The sequence below is a fragment of the Panthera tigris genome, chromosome E2, assembly GCF_018350195.1.
Source record: "Panthera tigris isolate Pti1 chromosome E2, P.tigris_Pti1_mat1.1, whole genome shotgun sequence".
In the NCBI taxonomy this organism is placed as follows: domain Eukaryota; kingdom Metazoa; phylum Chordata; class Mammalia; order Carnivora; family Felidae; genus Panthera; species Panthera tigris.
Genome location: NC_056674.1, coordinates 2,535,568 through 2,556,963, shown reverse-complemented (window position 1 = coordinate 2,556,963; position 21,396 = coordinate 2,535,568). Strand labels below are relative to the sequence as shown.

General features: G+C 43.4%; 1 protein-coding gene across 1 annotated transcript in view; it reads left to right on the top strand.

The window, feature by feature from the left end:
• Nucleotides 1-21,396, top strand: part of NLRP5 (NLR family pyrin domain containing 5) — a 40,881-nt gene that overhangs the window by 3,392 nt on the left and 16,093 nt on the right. The window contains exons 2-8 of the mRNA XM_042969987.1: nt 5,495-5,899; nt 8,751-8,825; nt 12,589-12,645; nt 14,681-14,741; nt 16,492-18,147; nt 18,941-19,111; nt 21,059-21,226. Coding sequence (XP_042825921.1) covers nt 5,495-5,899; nt 8,751-8,825; nt 12,589-12,645; nt 14,681-14,741; nt 16,492-18,147; nt 18,941-19,111; nt 21,059-21,226 — 2,593 coding nt within the window. The remainder of the gene's footprint in view (nt 1-5,494; nt 5,900-8,750; nt 8,826-12,588; nt 12,646-14,680; nt 14,742-16,491; nt 18,148-18,940; nt 19,112-21,058; nt 21,227-21,396) is intronic.

The following is a 21,396-nucleotide window of genomic DNA, read 5'->3' as shown; positions in this document are numbered from 1 at the left end:
GAACTACTGTAATAGGAGGTATCTGTTAGCATTGCTGGCAATCACTTTTCAGTGAATCAGTGTATCAAAGCAATACATTGTGTAGCTTGAACTTACATAGTGTTGTCAGTTATATTTCAGTAAAGCGAGGAGGGCAGGGGGAAGGATGGGAAAATTCCAGGAGACAACCATTAACGTGGAGACTCAAGGCACAAAATCGCTAGCACTTCTATTGCCCAAGATGGACACTTCAGAAGGGGAGAATTTCGGAGACTGTTCTTTTGATAACAAACAGGAATGCTTACGATGAGTTCACAGGGAATCCAGATAAGAGTTTTATGGAGAGGGGTGCCTAGGTGGCTCAGTTAGTTGAGTGTCTGACTTTGGCTCAGGTCATGATCTCGTAGTTTGTGAATTCGAGCCCCACATTGGGCTCTACGCTGACATCATGGAGTCTGGGATTCTCTCTCTCTCTCTCTCTCTCAAAATAAATAAATAAATAAACATTTAAAAAAGAGAACTGAACAGACAACAGCAGTGGCATTAGACACTGGTCAGTAAATGCAGGTTGTGTAAAATAAGAACATTGCCCTGGGACAACCAGGTGAGGGCTGAGCACAGGTGTGCTAAGGATGAGGCAGCATCTTCAATAGTGCAAGGACAGGTGCAGAAGACAGCTGCTCCACATCTACCCTGGAGCTGGCCATTCAGAGCCCAGGACAACCAATGGTAAGCAACAACGTCACTGACCCAGGATTCCCCAAAGACCCTCACCGTGTGGTTGCCCATTGGCCGGGGAGCGGGCTTTGATTTTGGAGACGAGTTGGTGAGTATTTTCCCTTGTTCCTAGATTTCGTCTCCTTTCTTTCTCTGGCACTGGTTAGGACTTATTCCTTGAGCTTGGCTCTGTGTGCCCACGCTCTCCATTTAGACTAGCCAGAGCCCAAGAACCAAAGATATGCTTTGAAAGAATGAGGCATCCCATTTCCCCATTTTGATAAAAGAATATTTTTCATGTTTGTTTGGGTTCCTTCAGTACATTCCTTTAATCCTTCCCAGTCTCTAGGTCTAAAATAGAGGACAGAGTGGGGGGTGCTGTGACTCTAAGTTCAAGATCAGCTGATGTCTGGACCAGGTCTTGTGGGAGCTCAGGGTTGTCACTGTGTTAATTATATGTTAATTATAATTAAGGTGCTAATTATATGTTAACCACACAGGGAAGGGTTACAGTTATTGAAGCACTATACAGTCCTGAGGGTGTTGTCACATGGGGAAACTGAGTCACAGAGGAATAAATGGCTTTGCCTGGAGTAGCAAGGGCTGAATGAACATTCAAAACTGCATGTGATAGATCTCAAGCCCTGTGATCTTGACCACTTCTATGGGATCATTCAAGACCCGGTGCAGAAAGCTATTGCAAGACATAGATAGAATAAAGGATAAAGACAAAGGGGAAGCTTTGGCTAGTCATTTATTTCCAGAAAATAATATTAACCACCAGTCTTACTCTACATCTTTCCAACCTACAACTCTGCCCTTTGTGGGAATAATGTCCTTACCTTCTCCCCAATTCCTCTTCAGCTTTCCAGGGGAAGGGATCCATCTGCCTTCCCCAGGCCAGTCCCTCCACCTGTGCTTTCCTCCTACTCTGTTGGGTTTGATTATCAGCTCCCTCCTGGGATGTGTTGGAAGAGGTGGAGCATTATAATCAGATGTGCGTTAAAATGCTTTTTCCTAAAACACTCTATAAAGTGAAGACAGTAACACTCTTCGTGTATCCACATTACTGATGGAAAGTATTAATGAGTTGCTGTAAATTGCCTAAGAAGGGATTTAGAAAAGAGTAAGTACTCATTTAATTGTTTTGTTTCCTGCCTCTACTTTTACTTACTCTTCCCTCTGAGCATATAAACTTTGTCAAGCATCCCATCCTAAAAATAACCTTCCTGAGACCACTGAGACTTTTGTGACTTTTTACAGCCACGGTTCTCCTCTACTTGTTCCTTTGATTGCTTTGCACGATAAGGCAAACGTTCAATTCAAATCATGTCTATACCCGTGTGCAGGTGTGGCCATCTGAAATTTATTCTCCTTTAAATGAGCTTCCCATATTCATTTAGTCACCACTTAACTGAATAGTTGGGAGATTGGGGCAGGGGGAGAGGGGTGTTTTGTTTTCCATCTCCACGTATCTGGGTTGTTTTATGTTGGAGGGGGAAAAATAGGAAATTTTAGTTTTAAATTTTTTTAGGTTTATTTATTTTGAAAGAGAAAGAGCAAGTTGGGGAGGGGCAGAGAGAGAGGGAGAAAGAGAGAATCCCAAGCAGGCTCTGTACTGTTGGCACAGAGCCCACAAACTGTGAGATCATGAATGGAGCCAAAACCAAGAGTCAGATGCTTAACTGAGTCACCCAGGCACCCCAATGTTGAAGCTTTTTTTTTTTAAGAGCATAAGTCAGTGGACTTTCTGCAAAGGGCTGATTGTTTTCAGTTTTGTGGGCCATTAGCACTCTGTCCCAACCACTCTACTTGCTTCTCCAGGCAGCTGGTCAATCCATGATAATGGTCTGACTACCATCTCTGAACTGTTTTAAGATGTAATTCTCATAAACCAGACATTTGTGATCCCCTGTGTCCTATATCCTAGGGGGAAAATTTGTGCCCATGTAGACCGCTTCATCTCTGAAAGCAGTGTTTGAAATACTCTAGCTTAGGAAAACTACCATTTTGTCACAGTGGCATCTGTGTCCCCCTCTTTCACCAGCCCAGAGCCCTTCCTTCCACGTTTCCTTCCATGTACAGTAAAACCTTGGTTTGTGAGCTTAATTCATTCCAGAAATATGCCTGTAATCCAAAGCACTTGTATATCAAGGTGAATTTCAAGAAGCATTGGCTCAGTTGTGACCATGTGACCTTCAGCATCATGTACTACTCATACTGCAAGACATTGCTTGTTAAGTTAAAATTTATTAGAAATGGTTGCTCTGGGGCGACTGGGTGGCTCAGTTGGTTAAGCGTCTGACTTCGGCTCAGGTCATGATCTCACGGTCCGTGGGTTCAAGCCCTGCGTCAGGCTCTGTGCTGACAGCTCAGAGCCTGGAGCCTGTTTCAGATTCTGTGTCTCCCTCTTTCTCTGACCCTCCCCTGTTCATGCTCTCTGTCTCAAAAATAAATAAATGTTAAAAAAAAAATTTAAAAAAAAGAAAGAAATGCTTGCTCATCTTGTGACACACTCACAGAAGAAGTTCCTCGCAATCCAAGGTTTTAACTGTATTTTATAATCTTCAATTTCTTTATCCTCCAGCTCTCTCATTGTAAATTGAAGTAATCTTAGTCACCACCCCCTCCTTAAAACTGCACGTAGAGAATGGCAGGGGAGCAGCAGAGAGAAACTACCAGAATCCAGTGTGTAAGTTAAGGGCACAGAGAGTAGATGCCCTGTCTACCTAGGCAGCAACAACAAAACTCCCGAGTTTGACCAGACATGTACCTTACAATCTGGTTACACCTTGGTGACATGCTTCCAGTACCAGGAAGGACCTTGAGAGGACCTCACTGGGTATCTACAAATCAGACCTAGAAGCACAGCAAGTATAGGAATATCCAGCACAACTAACCTCCACTCTACTATGGCTCATGGGGAAAAAATCAAGTTGCCGTCTACTTGAGCCCTTAAAGTTTTTTATTACATGATATCCCTTTGATTGCTTTATTTTCCACCACAAACCAATGGCTGGGCAAGACCAGAACAGCCCCAAAATGCCCAACTGGTATTGGTTGTCCCTGTTTATAGAGGCCATATAATAATGAAAGAGGAGATTTCCTAGATTTAAGAATTCTTCCTGGAGCATTCCTAACAAGTACAAAATGTTTGTCACCACCGACCAGCCTAGACGATTCTGAGGAGAAATGCATGGCACAGGTCATGGACGTCCATGTACAGAACAAGCTGATGGAGGGGGTCAGGGGTGTAGAATCTGTTCTGATGGCCAAGGAGGTTGAGCATCTTGTCATGTGCTTATTTGCCAATTGTAGATCTTCTTTGGAGAAATGTCTATTCAGATCATTTGCCCATTTTTAATCAGGTTGTTTATCTTTTTATTGTTATATTTTCTAGATAGAATATCCTTGTCAAATAAGATTTTCAAATGTTTACCCATTTATTGTTAAACCACAACTCTTTACTATGTTTATGTAACTTCATATTACGTTAACAGACACAGAAGGAATCAACTGCTCTAAAAACTGTGTGACTGGGGCACCTGCCTGGCTCAGTTGGTAGAGCGTGCAACTCTTGATCTCAGGGCCATGAGTTCAAGCACCACATTGGATGTAGAGCCTACTTTAAAAAAATAATAATAGGGGAGCCTGGGTGGCTCATTTGAGGGTCTGATTTCGTCATGATTTCGAACTATGAAATCGTGGTGGGTTCGAGCCCCGTATTGGACTCTGTGCTGACAGCTCAGAGCCTGGAACCTGCTTCAGATTCTGTGTCTCCCTCTCTCTCTGCCCCTTCCCTGCTCATGCTGTCTCTGTCTCTCTCTCTGTCTGTCTCTCTGTCTGTCTCTCTGTCTCTCTCTCTCAAAAATAAACACAATAATAGTAATAAACAGTGTGACTAATTTTCAGTAAGTGGTGGTAACTTATTTGCCAGTTTTCATGAGTATAGCTACATTAGCCAAGAGCATCACTGATAAGTGTTTTGGGGTTTTTTATTGTTGATTTTAATTATTTTAATTCCAGTATAGTTAATATAAGTGTAATACTAGTTTCCGGTGTATCATATAGTGATTCAACAATTTCATACAACACCTAGTGCTTATCACATAAGTGCCCTCCTTAATACCCATCACCTGTTTGCCCATCACCCCCACCCATCTCCTCTCTTGTAGCCATCAGTGTGTTCTCTTAATATCCTTAAGAGTCTGTTTCTTGGTTTGCCTCTTTCTCTTTTTTTCCTTTTCAATTGCTCATTTGTTTTTTGTTCCTTAAATTCCACATACAACTGAAATCATATGTTATTTGTTTTTCTCAGTCTGACATATTTCATTTAGCATAATACTCTCTAGCTCCATCCATGGTGTTACGTATCTCAAGATTTCGTCCTTTGTCATGGCTGAATAATATCCAAGTGTGTGTATGTGTACATATACACACACTTTCTTTACTCATTCATCTATCGATGGACAGTTGAGTTGCTTCCATAATTTGGTTATTGTAGGTAATGCTGCAATAAACATATGGTGCACATATCCTTTCAAATTAGTGTTTATGTATTCTTTTAAGTGTTTTGAATCTGACCCTATGCTGGGTGGTGTTTTGGGAACTAGGGATAAGGGCAGCAAAACATCCCAGAGCTTATATTCTTGTAATGAGATAAACAGATACGAAGTCAAGTAATTTTAAGTCTATAAAGAATTGTTACCCATGAATGGGGTTTTTCTGTGTGTTTCACAAAAGGAACAGAGAATGTTGTTTCTAGTGAGTTAACTGAGGTTGGTTGTATGAACTTGAGAATTTGATGCAAGATCCTCTTTTGAATCTTACTACTCTTCCACAGGTATCATTTGCTCCATATTACCAAAGAATCCACTTTTCCATCAAAACCTGAGCTCTCAGCCTTGCACTAAGATGCGGGAAGCCAAACTACCCTCCTTTTCCAACTATGGACTGCAGTGGTGTTTCAAGCAGCTAGGAAAGGAAGAATTTCAGACATTTAAGGAATTGCTCATGGAAAATGCTTCAGAACTGGCAATGTGCTCTTTTCCGTGGGTTGAAGTAAACAGTGCCAATGTGGAACATCTAGCCTCCCTGTTGCATGAGCATTATAGAGAATCTCTTGCCTGGAAAATATCTATTCACATCTTTGAAAAGATGAACCTGTCCATACTCTCTGAGAAGGCAAGGAAAGAGATGAAAAGTGAGTAAGACTTGGGGCAAATCCGGGGGTAGGAGAGAAAGGAGATGACATCAAGCCCCCATGGGAATGGGGAAGGTATCCTTGATGTCTAATTGGGTCCATCTCCACAGCGTGAGTCTGAACTATGAGAAGTCACTCAATGGTCATCCTACCTGGCTGGAAATTAGAGTAGTCTCTCCCCTGTGAAACAGTGGAAGAGAAGAATTGAGTAGATAGACCCTCTACCTGGACAGAATTTGGTTGAAGTTAGTAGATAGGATTTGGAGTCCTAAGTGCTAAGCTTGAGCTCTGGACCTTCTACTTGTTCTGTGTGACTTTGAGCAAATCCCCTTTTACTCTGACCCTTGGATTCCACATCTTGGAACACTAATGCTTACATGTGCTGTTGCAAAGTTTCAACAACACAACGTATAGAAAGGGATCAACAAAGCTTCATTCACTTATTGAGAACACTATGGTGGATGTACAGCGGGTGTATCCCATATTTCTTGCCCCAGGCTGAAGGACTAAGGCTCAAGGAACTCTAAGGATTGATCTTGTCAGACTCTTGGTGTCCATATTATAGCAATGTATTCAGATCATATTGTGTGACTATCTTAGGGTATTTAGGAGAAAGGTAGAAAAAAATAATAGCCCTCCTTTATCAAGAGGAATTCTCTTCTTCAACTGTGGACAGAAAACTTAGAAAAGAGTCCCAAGGGTGAGCAGTCAGATTGGCCCTAAATGCCTAGTGTAACTCTGCATCTATCTGAAGTTCAAAGGACTTTAAGAGAAGCTATCCTTTCAGAGCTTCAAAAAAGCCCTGTGTGGAAAACAAAAAAAGCCCTAATTGATTCACAGGAAATTAGGGCTCTAAAATTAAAATGATGGGTGATGTTTACTGAGTCAGTACTCTACATAAGGCACTATGTTGAAACTGCCCTGTCATTGAGTCTCAAACCCACTCCATGAAATAAGTTCCCCATTGAAGAAGCTAAAATAGAGGTTCTATGACTAATGGATGAAGAAGATGTGGTTTATATATACTATGGAATATTTCTTGGCAATGAGAAAGAATGAAATCCTGGCCATTTGTAGCAATGTGGATGGAACTGGAGGGTATTATGCTAAGTGAAATAAGTCAGTCAGAGAAAGACAGATACCATATGTTTGCACTCATAGGTGGATCCTGAGAAACTTAACAGAAGACCATGGCAGAGGTAAAGGGGGAAAAAGTTACAGAGAGGGAGGGAGGCAAACCATTAGATTCTCTTAAATACTGAGAACAAACTGAGGGTTGATGGGGGGTGGAGGAGAGGGGAAACTTGTTGATGGACACTGAGGAGGGCACCTGTTGAGCACTGGGTGTTGTATGGAAACCAATTTGACAATAAATTTCATATTAAATAAATATAATTTATTGTCAAATTGGTTTCCATACAACACTAAGTGCTCATCCCAACAGGTGCCCTCCTCAATACCCATCACCCACCCTCTCCTCCCTCCTACCCCCAAACCACCCTCAGTTTGGTCTCAGTTTTTAAGAGTCTCTTATGTTTTGGCTCCCTTCCTCTCTATATAAAAAATAAAATAAAATAGAGTTTCTACCAAGTTCTACAACATGACCCAGTTCATGAGCTTACAGGTGACAAAGACAGGACTCATTATTTAACATATCTTTAAATCTCTGGCATGTGACCCATGAGAATTCATAGTTTCCAGTGCAGCAAGGAAGAGGAATAAACGGGTGATTTTTTTAATGGTGTAGAAAAAGGAGAGGTTCCTATTCCAGACCAGAAGAAAGTGAAGGACAGAATCACTTCCTAGAAGAAGTGAAGTTCAGGCTGAAACAAATATGAAGAAAAGAAGCTAGCCAAGCCAACTGGGCGTGATTAGAGAAGCACATAGCACATGATGAGCAGAAGACAGGAGCATCATGAAGCCTTTAACAAAGAGCTTGGCTAGAGCATGAAGAACTTGAGGGAACAAGACAAGAGATAAATATGGGGAAGTGGACTACAAGTTGGACAACACAGCATCTTGAAAATAATTTTAATAGCAAAGAATAAGCCATTCGTTTGAAAGGGGATGGAGTAAAAATAATCCAATTGACGTTTCATCATTGTTGCTGAAGTGTTTTGTGGTCCAGACAGAATAAATGAATAGCTGTGGGGAGACCAGTTAAGAGGCCATTCTGGCATCCCCTGGGAGAAATAAAGGTGTCTTGGGCCAGGGTGGCAGTGGCCATTAGAGAAAGAAGAAATTCAATTGAAGATGTTTCAAAAGCAGACACAACAGTTTTGTAGGACTAAATGCAGAGAGAGAATATGCTATCATGGATGACACCCGTGTTTCTGGCATGAGACTGGGTGCATGGGGTTCCATTACCTCATCCCAAGAAACATTGGAAGAGTTGTTTTGCAGCAAGTAGACAGGAGAAGGAGTAAACAATGTTAGAACTGATGAGCTGGACACCTCTATTTGGATAATTCACAGGTCCCTAGTGAGTAGTTAACTAACTAGTTTGAAGTTGAAGACAGGTGTTCAGGATGACTCTTGAAGATAAATTCTTGATAGCCACCATAAACTGCCTTGTTATGTTAATTACCCAAGGCCTTACAGCAAAACTGGGACTGGAATTTACAAATTCAAAATCAGAGCTGTCTTTGCAACAAGTCTCTGTTGCTTTGCTGTGCTGGTGGCACTTGAGGATCTGACTCCATTGTCTCTGATACCAGTTAGTCATGGAATAAACTGAGATCTGAGACTTGTCTTGGTTCCCCTCAGTATTTAGTAATGGAAAATCTCATCCCTAGTCTTGGAAATTGCTGACTTTATTAGAGACTATTATTTCATCTACTCTCCGTTGCAGGGTATTCACTGGCTGAAATGCCAGAAAATTCTACAATGAAGAATGACCAAGAACTGAGCATGAAAGAAGTACCAGGTCAGTATGGGCATGGTGGGAAAATGGATACGTCTCAAGCCACATGGTGATGAGTTAGTGGCACATCTGGGACTTGAACCATTACTCCTGATAGTCCAGTGTTCTTTCTGTTCTGTCAGGTGGTTGTATGGGTTCTGAGGATCTGGTAATCATGGTCTTTCTTTTTTTTTTTTTTTTTTTTTTTTAATTTTTCAAAAGATTTATTTTTTTAGTTTTTTAATCTATTTTTTAAGTTTTATTCTTTTAAATTTACATCCAAATTAGTTAGCATATAGTGAAACAATGATTTCAGGAGTAGATTCCTTAATGCCCCTTGCCCATTTAGCCCATCCCCCCTCCCACAACCCCTCCAGCAACCCTTAGTTTGTTCTCCATATTTATGAGTCTCTTCTGTTTTGTCCCCCTCCCTGTTTTTATATTATTTTTGTTTCCCTTCCCTTATGTTCATCTGTTTTGTCTCTTAACGTCCTCGTATGAGTGAAGTCATATGATTTTTGTCTTTCTCTGACTGACTAATTTCACTTAGCATGACACCCTCCAGTTCCATCCACATAGTTGCAAATGGCAAGATTTCACTCTTTTTGATTGCCGAGTAATACTCCAGTGTGTGTGTTGTGTGTGTGTGTGTGTGTGTGTGTGTGTGTGTGTGTATACACACACACCACATCTTCTTTATCCGTTCATCCATCGATGGACATTTGGGCTCTTTCCATACTTTGGCTATTGTTGATAGTGCTGCTATAAACATGGGGGTGCATGTGTCCCTTTGAAACAGCACACCTGGATCCTGTAGATAAATGCCTAGTAGTGCAATTGCTGGGTCGTAGGGTAGTTTTATTTTCAGTTTTTTGAGGAACCTCCATACTGTTTTCCAGAGTGGCTGCACCAGCTTGCATTCCCATCATGGTCTTTCTTATTCTGAGTCCAAAGAGCTCTGTGATCTTAAAGCTTTCTTACAACTATTTGAGTTTCCATCTTCAGTTTGGATAACTCCATGACCCCACCAGGACAAGCTTCACCTAATAATCTGTTTTGGAGGCTTTGGTGAGGAGAACCAGATAACATGAAACCATGTTCAATACAAGTCCCCAAATATTTGAGTACTGGTGATATGCCAGGCACCGCTCTGTGACTTGTGATACATCCACGGACAAAGTACATGCAAATCCCCGGCATTCATGAAGTTTACACTTCAGTGGAGGAAAAAGGAGACCAACAAAAGGACTCAAAGCAGTGATGCCAAAACATACAGGGAAAGATGTAGGCTTATATAGACAGCATACTTTCCCCCACTGTTACCCACACTACCACTTATATATTGCTAATCTTCTAGCAGTCAGCATTGACCATGAAGTCTAACACCTCAAAAGAATCAGGACCAACCTCCTGTTGAAGCAGCTTTGTTCAGACTGTGGGCAGGAAAATCCCTTTCAAAACTAAAGTCTGAGGAACTGATGAGTCACAGAGTTTCAGGATCCCAGAGGGCATAAATTATCCCAATTTTAATGTAAATCTAGGCTTAACAGGGGGAGTCCCACATATTCTCTTTCGAGGGATAAAATCGTATCTTAATGGGTTTAAAGATTACTAAGTAGTGATTTAGCGATATGAAATAGAGACACCGACTGACTAATCTTGGCAGTAGGATCAAAATGGACAAAAGCTGGGGTCTTCTAAGCCACATTGGGAAACCCCTTGAAATTACCATTGTGCACAAGAACTACCACTTGTTGAGACCTTACGGGTTAAGCATGGTGCCACGTGCTTCAATCTCCTAGATCTCCACAGGACTTCGTGTGGTAGTAACTGTAATTCCAATCATCTGGTAACAAAACTGAAGATCCAGAGGCTAAGCTGTATACTTAAACCCTACACATGTCGACACTCTAACCACTGCTCTATCTCCATGCTGTAAGTTTTAGTTTGTTGTTCCATTTTCACGTTGTGTCTTATGGGCTAACATGTGGCGTGTCTTAGAGAAAGTTCTATGCGTGCTTCAGAAGACCATGTAATCTGCTGTTATTGGTGTTCTTGGTGTTCTATATATCTGCCTCCTCTGTTTTTTTATTTCAGTAAATGGGACTGCTATCCACCTGCTTATTCATTCCAAAAGCCTACTCGCTTTTTAGTCTGACTGACTGATTTTTTTCTTTCTCCACCTTCATCCAATGAATCAAAATCCTATGAGATGCACATCTAGAGTATAATCCATTTCTATGTTTTTCTACCCATACCCTGTATATGAGAATCATTTCCTTCGAATTTCTTATCCGTTCCCACTCTGGTTGTATGCAATCCATTTTCCATACAATAATAACCAAGGTGATCTTTTAGAAATTTACATCTGAAAACTTGACTCGTCTGCTTTAAAATGCTCAAATGGTTTTCTGTTACATTTGTGATAATTTATTGCATGGTTTTTTTTTATAATTTGCAAGATTAACACCACCCTTTTGACTATTCCTTAAATACCGTAAGTCATTCCCGTATCACCTATGTCAAATAGGTACTTAGCCACATTAGGAAACTATTTTTAATAAGTAGATATAATGGTTATTCTCAGCAAGTAGTAGCTATTATACACCAGAGACTGTGCTATTCCTCTACCAAAACACCTGATTTAATTTTCAGAGCAACTCCACAACGTAGGAGGTATTATCCTAGCTCTACAGATGAACCCACAGAAGCATGTTAGACCAGCAAGTTGACTAAGACCTCATAAGCAGGAAGGGACAGAATTCCCATTTAAATCCTATGTCTGACTCCAGACCCTTGGTTCTTATCCACCAGATTTTATCCACCATTTTAATGACTTGCCAAAAGGTCTCCAAAGAATTAAAAGCAGAATTGAGACCAGAACTTCCTATCTCCTGATTTTGAATTAAGTGCTCATTTTACATACACTTAGCATCTCTAGCGGAGCCAGTGGCTGCCATGTTCCAAACTGGTCCTGAGATGTGGGTCTGTGCCCTCTCTAATTCAGATATTCACATAGCAATGGGGGAATTTATACAATGAGATACCACCTCACGCCAGTCAGAGTGGCTAAAATGAACAAATCAGGAGACTATAGATGCTGAAGAGGATGTGGAGAAAGAGGAACCCTCTTGCACTGTTGGTGGGAATGCAAACTGGTGCAGCCACTCTGGAAAACAGTGGGGAGGTTCCTCAAAAAATTAAAAATAGATCTACCCTATGACCCGGCAATAGCACTACTAGGAATTTACCCAAGGGATACAGGAGTGCTGATGCAGAGGGGCACTTGTACCCCAACGTTTATAGCAGCTCTTTCAACAATAGCCAAACTATGGAAAGAGCCTAAATGTCCATCAACTGATGGATAAAGAAGATGTGGTTTACACATACAATGAAATACTACTTGGCAATGAGAAAGAATGAAATCTGGCCGTTTGCAGCAACGTGGATGGAACTTGAGGATATGCTAAGTGAAATAAGCCAGGCAGAGAAATGCAGATACCATATGTTTTTCACTCATATGTGGATATTGAGAAACTTAACAGAAGACCATGGGGGAGGGGAAGGGGGGAAAAAAAGTTACAGAGAGGGAAGGAGGCAAACCATAAGAGATTCTTAAAAACTGAGAATAAACTGAGGGTGTGTGGGAGGGAGGGGAAAGTGGGTGACAGGGATTGAGGAGGACACCTGTTGGGATGAGCACTGGGTGTTGTATGGAAACCAATTTGACAATTATATTTAAAAATAAAAGAATGGGGGAGTTTATTCTTCCTTCTCTCTTTTGCAGAAATTTCACAAGCTATAGAACAAGATGGTGCCACAGCAGCAGAGATGAAAGAACAAGGTAAAGAAATCTGATTCGCTGTGGGGGTTTTTTTTGGTTTGCCTTTTTTTTTTTTTTGGCCATCCTGGAATGGAGTTTGGCTGGCAGAGGAGTCCACTTTCCCATTGCTCGTCTGCATTTGTCTCTGGTACATCAGTCTCCTCCCCCAAGAGCTCCTAGAATGAATCATCATCAAAGGCATCACATATGTCCACTGTGATCATCTACAGTTACTTTGTATGAAGACATATTCCAAAGACCTGGGATTCTGGGGAAGTTGGGCATGAAGCGTAAGCTCGTTTGACAGGTGCTAAATATAGACAAGAGTAATCAAGCACTTTGTTCAGAAGTACTTGGCTAGTGGTGACCTCTTTTCCCAAGTCCTTCTGTCAACCTTTATTTTGTGAATACCTACCATTTGAAGAACTGATAGGAACATAGTGGTAAAATATATATACATATGGCCATGTAGAGTTATATGGCCATACTAAACAAAACAAAATACAAAACGATGAGATCCCAGGTGCCATGTTTGTATGAAACAGCAATTGACCAGTCAAGGAAGTGACAGCAGACTTCTCTGAGGAATATTACTTGAGGCTTTTTTATTTTCTTTTTTCTTTTCTTTTCTTTTCTTTTCTCTTTTCTTTTCTCTTTTCTTTTCTTTTCTTTTCAAGTTTATTTTGAGAGTGAGCGAGAGAAATCACGGGAGGGGCAGAGAGAGAAGGAATGAGAGAATCCCAAACAGGCTCCTCGCTGCCAGCACAGAGCCCGATTTGGGGCTTGACCTCACAAAGCCTGACATCATGATCTGAGGCAAAATCAAGAGTCAGTTGCCCAACCAACTGAGCTACCAGGCACTCCACTTGAGACCTTTTGTTGAGCTATAATCAATGTACCAAAAAGCTCACCCTTTTAAAGTGTACGATTCAGTGTTTCTTTGCATGTTCACGATGTTGTGCAAATAATCACCATTATGTTATTCCAGAGCATTTTCCTCTTCCCAAAAGAAACCCCAAACCCATTATCACTCTATATCTCGTCTTCTCCAAGTCCTATGAAACCACTAATATACTTTCTGCCTCTATGAATTGGCCTATTCTGGACTTCTATGTATGTATGCCATACATATAAATGGTATCCTACAAGTGTGGTCTTTCATGACTGGCCTCTTTCATTTAGCATAATGTTTTCTATATTCATGTTGTAGCGCATACCAGCACTTAGCTCGTTTCTACTGCTGACTAATATCCTGTTGTGTAGATAGACCACCTTTTCTTTATCTGTTCATCAGACAATGGACATTGGGTTGTCTCTACTTCTTAGCTATTGTGAATAAAGCCACTATGAATATTCATGTACAAGGAAGTGTTGATGGACAGAAGTGATTTGACTTATGAGGTATTTGATAAAAGTTGGTGTTTGGGATTTCTGGGGAAAAAGTGTCAGGTGTAGTTCCTGCCTTTCCACTAGACAGCCTGATGGATGGTGATGCCAGGAATCAGTGATTTATTTGACTTTCAAGCTGGACTTTTATTCCACCTCTGTGACGTAACCTATGTTAGCCTTAATCTTTCACTAGACAAATGCTCGAAGTCCCAGCAGTTGCCAGTGTTGTCCATTTTCAGTTGAGATGAGTGGTAATAAATGCCAATATTGACGACCTCTCTAGAATACTTGCCACGGGCCAGGTGCTATTCTCCATGTCTTATGATTATGTCATAGCATCCTACACCAGTCTCTTAAGGGAGGTATTAATATCCCCATTTTGCAGATGAACAAACCACCATAAGAGTGAGATGGGGCTAAAATTAGGTTTATGGAGAAAGCATTGAGGCAAACATCTGTTCCAAAGTAAGTCCACAAACAGAAGCTTTTGTCTAATTGCCACTTATAGGAAACTTATGAGGAGTTTCTTGTTGGAGGTAAAACATGAGTTTTTGACGCACTGAGTTTGAGGTCCCTGTGACCCTCTGAGGTGGTGAGTTGGACACATGAGCCTAGGATCTCAGGGAAGTCAGCACCATTGAAGGAGATTTGGAACTATTGGTCACAGATGCAATACTTGAGTCCATGGGAGAAGAGGTGGCCAAGGGCGACCCAAATTCAACGCAGACGTACCTCCTTGGGGCTTCCTCCTCTCTTTGAAAACCTATAGCCCAGGAGCATAGTCTGTCCTTTGAGGATAATGCATCAGTCTGAGCTCAGCAAATAGAGGTTGTTCAGACCTCAAGGTCTGCTTCCTGCAGTTTTTTTTTAAATTTTTTTAATGTTTGTTTATTTTTGAAGGAGAGACAGCATGAGCAGAGGAAGGGCAGAGAGAGAGGGAGACACAGAATCCAAAGCAGGCTCCAAGCTCTGTGCTTTCAGCATAGAGGCCGATATGGGGCTCGAACTCATGAGCCATGAGATCATGACCTGAGCCGAAGTCGGACACCTAACCAACTGAGCCATCCAGGCACCCCTGCTTCCTATAGTTTTAATATAGGTGTCTTAATACCTTTCCCTATACAGAATAAGGGAGCTTAAGATTTAGAACTTCTGGGTAGATATTTTATGTAAAGATAGTCATTGCCTTATACACTTGTACAGAGAGGATCTTGTCATCTTTTTTAAAAAAATTTTTGTTTAATGTTTATTTATTTTTGAGATAGAGAGAGACAGAGCATGAATGGGGGAGGGTCAGAGAAAGAGGGAGACCCAGAATGTGAAACAGGCTCCAGGCACTGAGCTGTCAGCACAGAGCCCGACGCGGGGCTCAAACTCACGGATCGCAAGATCATGACCTGAGCCGAAGTCGGATGCTTAACCGACTGAGCCACCCAGGCCCCCCGGATCTTGTCATCTTTTTAAAAAATATATAATAGTATTACCAGCAAATGTAAGGACCCTGGCTTAGAGGAGGTTTTTTTTTTTTTTTTTTCATGTTATTGAGTACCTGTCAGACGTCAGAGGCTGTTGAAGAGTCTGGAGGTATGCAGATAAAGTGCTTTCATGGAACTTCCATCACAAGCTAGGGACTAGGCAAAAACCAGATGCATAAAATAACTGCCATTTGTGACAAGAGCTGGGATAAAAATAAAATCAGATAATGCGAAAGAACTATGGTTTGTAACGACAATAGTGGCCACTGATTGTTTTTGCCAGGCCCTGTGCCAATAAATTTTGAAGGCACATTCTCTCTTAAGTATTTATTCCAACACTTCAAGAGGATGTTAATCTCCTCTCAGAGGTGGGGAAACTGAGGCTCAGAAATTGACACCATACAAGAGAGCCTGGAATTTCAAGCAGGATCTGTCTGACTTCAGGGCCATGTCTGCCTCTTTGTGACAGAGCAGGTTTTCCCATTGCATGGAGGTGTTTCTCCACAGCAGCCCGGAGCTGCCAGAGATCCATGCCTGTTGCAAGCCCAGAAATCAGTGCCGATGCACACACATCCTCAGCTCCCCTAAGCTTCTCTGCCTTTCATAGACTGCATAGTAGTGTTTGGCATAGATTATTCGTTTAACAAATACTTGAGTGTCTACAGGGTGTCAGGCATCATTCTAATAAAGATACAACAGTAAATAACAAAGTCCCTGCACAGAGTCTACTGAGGGGAGACAGACAAGAAACAAACAAAAATGTAATGTGTCAGGTATTAAGTGCTGAACAAAAAGACGGGACTAAAGGGACAAGTAGAGGTATTTTGTAGGACATTCATACGCTTTAAGGAATTGACCTTTGCAAGAAGGATGGAGGTTGTTATCAGCCCATTGCTAGGAAGAAACAAAAGAACCATGTACACATACATGCTCTAACTTAGGATCCATTGATTCTAGGTCCAGGGGTTTGGGGACTTGTGTTTTGCTTTTTCCTGAAATCCAGACTTTCTTCTAACTTTGTTTCCTGTTTTTTCTTCTCCCTTCCCCTGTCCAACTTGGGCTGTGGAGGTAATACAGAGGACTACAAGAGTCACGTGATGACAAAATTTGCTACGAAGCTGGACGCACACCATGGTGTTGACAACTTTGCCTTTGACTGTCCAGAAATGCAAATACTGTTTGATGCTTTTAATCCAGACCAGAGGGGCTTCCGGCCTCACACTGTGGTTTTGCATGGGAAATCAGGAATTGGGAAATCAGCTTTGGCCAGAAAGGTCCTGCTGTACTGGGCGCGAGGTGAACTCTACCAGGAAATGTTCTCCTATGTCTTCTTCCTCCATGCCAGAGAAATGCCGTGGATGAGGGAGGTCAGTTTTGCAGAGCTAATTTGCAGGGAGTGGCCACACTCACAGGTTCCGGTGACGGAGATCATGTCCCAACCAGAAAGGCTTTTGTTTGTTGTTGATGGTTTCAATGACCTGGAATTTGCCTTCAAAGATGCTGACTTGGGTCTCTGTGAAGACTGGGGAGACAAGCAACCCATGTCCGTTCTGATGCACAGTCTGCTGAAGAAAGTCCTGCTCCCTGAGGCCTCCCTGATGATCACCGTCAGAGACACGGGCATAGAAAAGCTCAAATCCATGGTCCTGTCACCCCGTTACCTGTTAGTCAGGGGCATCTCCGTGGAGAAAAGGGTTCAGTTGCTCCTTAAGCACATGAAGAATGAGCATCAGAAGACGAAAGTCTTGAACTCGGTGGTGGACAACCACCCGCTGTTTAACGAGTGCCAGGTCCCCATCTTGGGGTGGCTCACCTGCGAGGCTCTGAATCTGCATGAGGCGTCGGGAAAGAGCCTTCCTCCTTCCTGCCAGACCCTCACGGGCTTGTACACCACCTTTCTGTTCCATCATCTCACTCCCCGAGACCCATCCCAGCGCTGTCTCAGCCGGGAAGAGAGAGCCACCTTGAGGAGCCTGTGCCGCATGGCGGTGCAGGGAGTGTGGAACATGAAGTTTGTGTTTTACGGAGATGACCTGAGTGTTCACGGACTCAGGGAGTCTGAGCTCTCCGCTCTGTTTCACATGAATGTCCTCCTCCGAGACAATGGCCACGAAAGGTGCTACACGTTCCTGCACCCCAGCATCCAGGAGTTCTGTGCTGCCCTGCACTACGTTCTAGAAGGACTGGAAATGGAGTGGGATCCCTACCCTGTGTTCATGGAGAACATAAGGAGCCTGATGGAGCTCAGACAAATCAGCTCCAATGCTGACTTGCTCCAGATGAAGCGTTTCTTGTTTGGCCTCATGAGCAAAGAGGTGATGGGGACCCTGGAAGTCCTGCTTGGATGTCCAGTCCCCCTGGTGGTGAGGCAGGGGCTTCTGGGCTGGATCTCCCTGCTGGGTCAGCAGCCCAGCACCCCCTCCCCTCTGGACTTCCTGGACTCCTTCTACTGTCTTTTTGAGACTCAAGATGAAGACTTTGTTTGCTTGGCATTGAACAGCTTCCAAGAAGTGTGGCTTCCAATGAACCGGAGAATGGATGTACTGGTGTCCTCCTTCTGCCTCCGGCATTGCCAGTATTTGCGGAAAATTCGGATGGATGTGCAGGAGAGCCTCTCAAAGGATGAGTTCACTGAGGCACAGCCCCTGAGTCCCCAAGGGTGAGTCCTTCACTTGTGCCATTTTATTCTTCTTATTATTATTATTAATGTTTGTTATTCACTTTTGAGAAAGAGAGAGAGAGACAGAGTGGAAGCGGGGGAGGAACAGAGAGAGAGGGAGACACAGAATCGGAAGCAGGCTCCAGGCTCTGAGCTGTCAGCACAGAACCCGACGCGGGGCCTGAACTCACGAGCTATGAGTCATGACCTGAGCCAAAGTCGGACGCTTAACCGACTGAGCCACCCAGGCGCCCCTGGATTTCCTGTTTTTAAAGCTGAGTAATATTCCCTGGTGTGCGTGCGTGCGTGTGGGTGTGTCACATTTTCCTAATCCGTTCATCCGTCAGCAGACATTTAGGCCGTTTCCGTATCTCGGCTGCTGTGAAGATAGCACAAATCCCTCTTCAGGGTGCTGCCTTCAATTCCTGAGTGTAAGTGGGCCTCCTGGAGCATTGAGTAGTTCTGCTTCTAACTTTCTGAGGAACATCCTTGTGAACCGCACCTTTTCCCGTTCCAGGGGGAGTTGGGATCTAAGGGCATATCTGACCGTAGAGCTGGTGGCTCCAGGTCCCCTCCGCACACCCCCCCTGGGGTGTCGGAATGTTCCGGAAGCAGGGTGGGTAGGCGAGCACTCACGCAAGGCACAAGGCGACAACGCTAAATGGGCCTCAGACCCTCGGAAGCCATCCGAGTCTTACCGTGATGGACGGGTCTCTTCTGACCCTGTTGTGACACCTGCTCGCGCTAAACTCCATCCCGTGGAAGCAAATGCTTCTTTCCTTCTCCAACGTAGGAAGCCGGCGAGGCGCCTTGCTGATGAGTGGTGGGGAGACCTCTGCTTCGTGCTCAGCACCCACCCAAGCCTGCGGCAGCTCGACCTGAGTGGCAGCATCCTGAGTGAAGGGGCCATGAAGACCCTCTGTGCCACGCTGAGGCAGCCAACCTGTAAAATACAGAATCTCATGTAAGGGTCCATGCCCCTTGGCGTGGCTGTGTCACAGCTCTCCTCTCCCACCTATGAGAAAAGACCAATCTAAGAATGTAATCAGAGAGGATAAGTCCTGCAGAAGTTACAGGAACCGGGTCACCAGAAGCACACAAGGGGGGAGTAACTAGAGACCCTGTCAGGCAGATTCACTCAGCCTGGGTATTGAAGGATGAATAGGAGTTGGTTACTAGGGGGAAAGGTGAGGGGAGCTCATTTCAGGCAAGTGGGTAGAGGAAGATCAGAGAGGCTTTCCATCAGTTCTTAATGCTTTTACGTTTGTTAATAAGGTAACAAATATTTGAACAGCTCGTAGGTTCCTGGGTCTGTGGTAGACCCCAGGGTGCTCACCAAGCACCTGGGGCACGAGACGACAATGCTAGTTCTACTGCGGACAGAGTCTATTCCAGACTCTTCCCTCCAAGCAAAGCACAGGTGACCCCCAGACCGGAGCAAGTCAACTTCTCCACGCAAACATTTTCCCCTTCTTGCCTCTATCCCCTCCCTAAGTAGTTTCCTTAAGCTGGGCTGTGCCAGGGAGGCAGGCGATGCCAGAGTACTGACAGTGCCCTGTTCACCTCCGTCCTATGCCAGACTCCTCTGCCAGCTTTATCTTAGCATTTTCCCTGGACACTCCTTCCCGCTAAGCAGTCCCTGCTCTCCGCTCTTGCCCGTGATGTCCTAGAGTTCCTGTCATCACGATATCTGTAATTCAGCAGGAATGCATCGAAATGGTAACGGGATTCAGGCACTACAAGGGTCTTAGGTAAATCCTTTGCCACCTCTCCTATTTCTCTAATTAACTACTTTCACATCTCCTGAACTTTCCATGCAACTATATGCATATATTGGCAAATGACTTTTTTTAAACCAAACAGTTATCACCTTAGACTCCTTTTTGCGACATATGACTTCTCTGTCAGCTTGAACTTGATCATATCTGTTTGCAGTTCTGTTGGTATTTTTTTTTAAGATTTTATTTTTAAGTGCCCTCTACACTCAGCGTGGGCCTTGAACGCACAACCCCAAGATCAAGAGTCACGTGTTCCCGGCTACTGAGTCAGCCAGGTGCCCCTGTAGCTCTGTTCTCAATGGACCGTCCTGAATTTCATTCTTCAGCATAGCTGTCTTGTTCAGCTCTTCACTGAGTGTCCCCCCACGAGATTAAGCTCCGTGAGAACGTGCAATATTAGCATCATTTAATACGGTGCCCACTGCCTGCTGCATCATAGAGGTTCAAGTATTTGTTGCTTTAAAATTTTTTTTAACGCTTATTTATTATTGAGAGACAGAGAGACACAGAGCATGAGCAGGGGAGGGGTAGACAGAGGGGGAGACACAGAATCTGAAGCAGGCTCCAGGCTCTGAGCTGTCAGCACAGAGACCGATGCAGGGCTCAAACTCACAAACCTCAAGATCATGACCTGAGCCAAAGTCGGTCACCTAACCGAGCTACCCAGGCGCTCAAGTATTTGTTGCTTTAAAATTGAATAAATTAGGGGCACCTGGCTGGCTCAGTCAGTGGAGTGTGTGACTCTTAATCTCAGGGTTATGGGTTTATGCCCCACATGGGGTGGAGAGATTAAATTTTTTTTTGATCTTTAAAATTAGGGGCACCCGGGTGGCTCAGTCGGTTGAGCGTCTGACTTCGGCTCAGGTCATGACCCCTTGGTCCGTGAGTTCGAGCCCCACGTCAGGCTCTGTGCTGACAGCTTGGAGCCTGGAGCCTGCTTCCGATTCTCTGTCTCCCTCTTTCTCTGCCCCTCCCCTGCTCATGCTCTGTCTCTCTCTTCAAAAATAAACATTAAAAAATAATGCAAATAGTGAGAGATAAGAGAGTTGTAATACAAGAAGAGGAACAAGGGAAAATTGAGCTATAACTGTCACTTATGTCTGATGCATCGTTGTCTTTTCTCTCTTCGGTAGATTTAAAGGTACACAGGTTACCCTTGGTCTTTGTCATCTCTGGACGACTCTCATTTCCAACCGTAATATTAAATACCTGAGCTTGGAAAGCACCCACCTGAGGGAAGAAGATCTCATGATGGCGTGCAAAGCGTTAAGACACCCAAACTGTTTGCTGGAGTCTTTGAGGTAAGTTCTGGGGATGGCTTTTGCTTTTTTTATTTTGGTTTTGCCAATGTTGTCTTTACCTTTTTTTTTTTTTTTTAATGTGTATTTATTTTGAGAGAGACAGTGTGAGCAGGGGAGGGGCAGCGAGAGGGAGAGAGAGAGAGAGAGAGAGGGAGGGAGGGAGGCAGGGA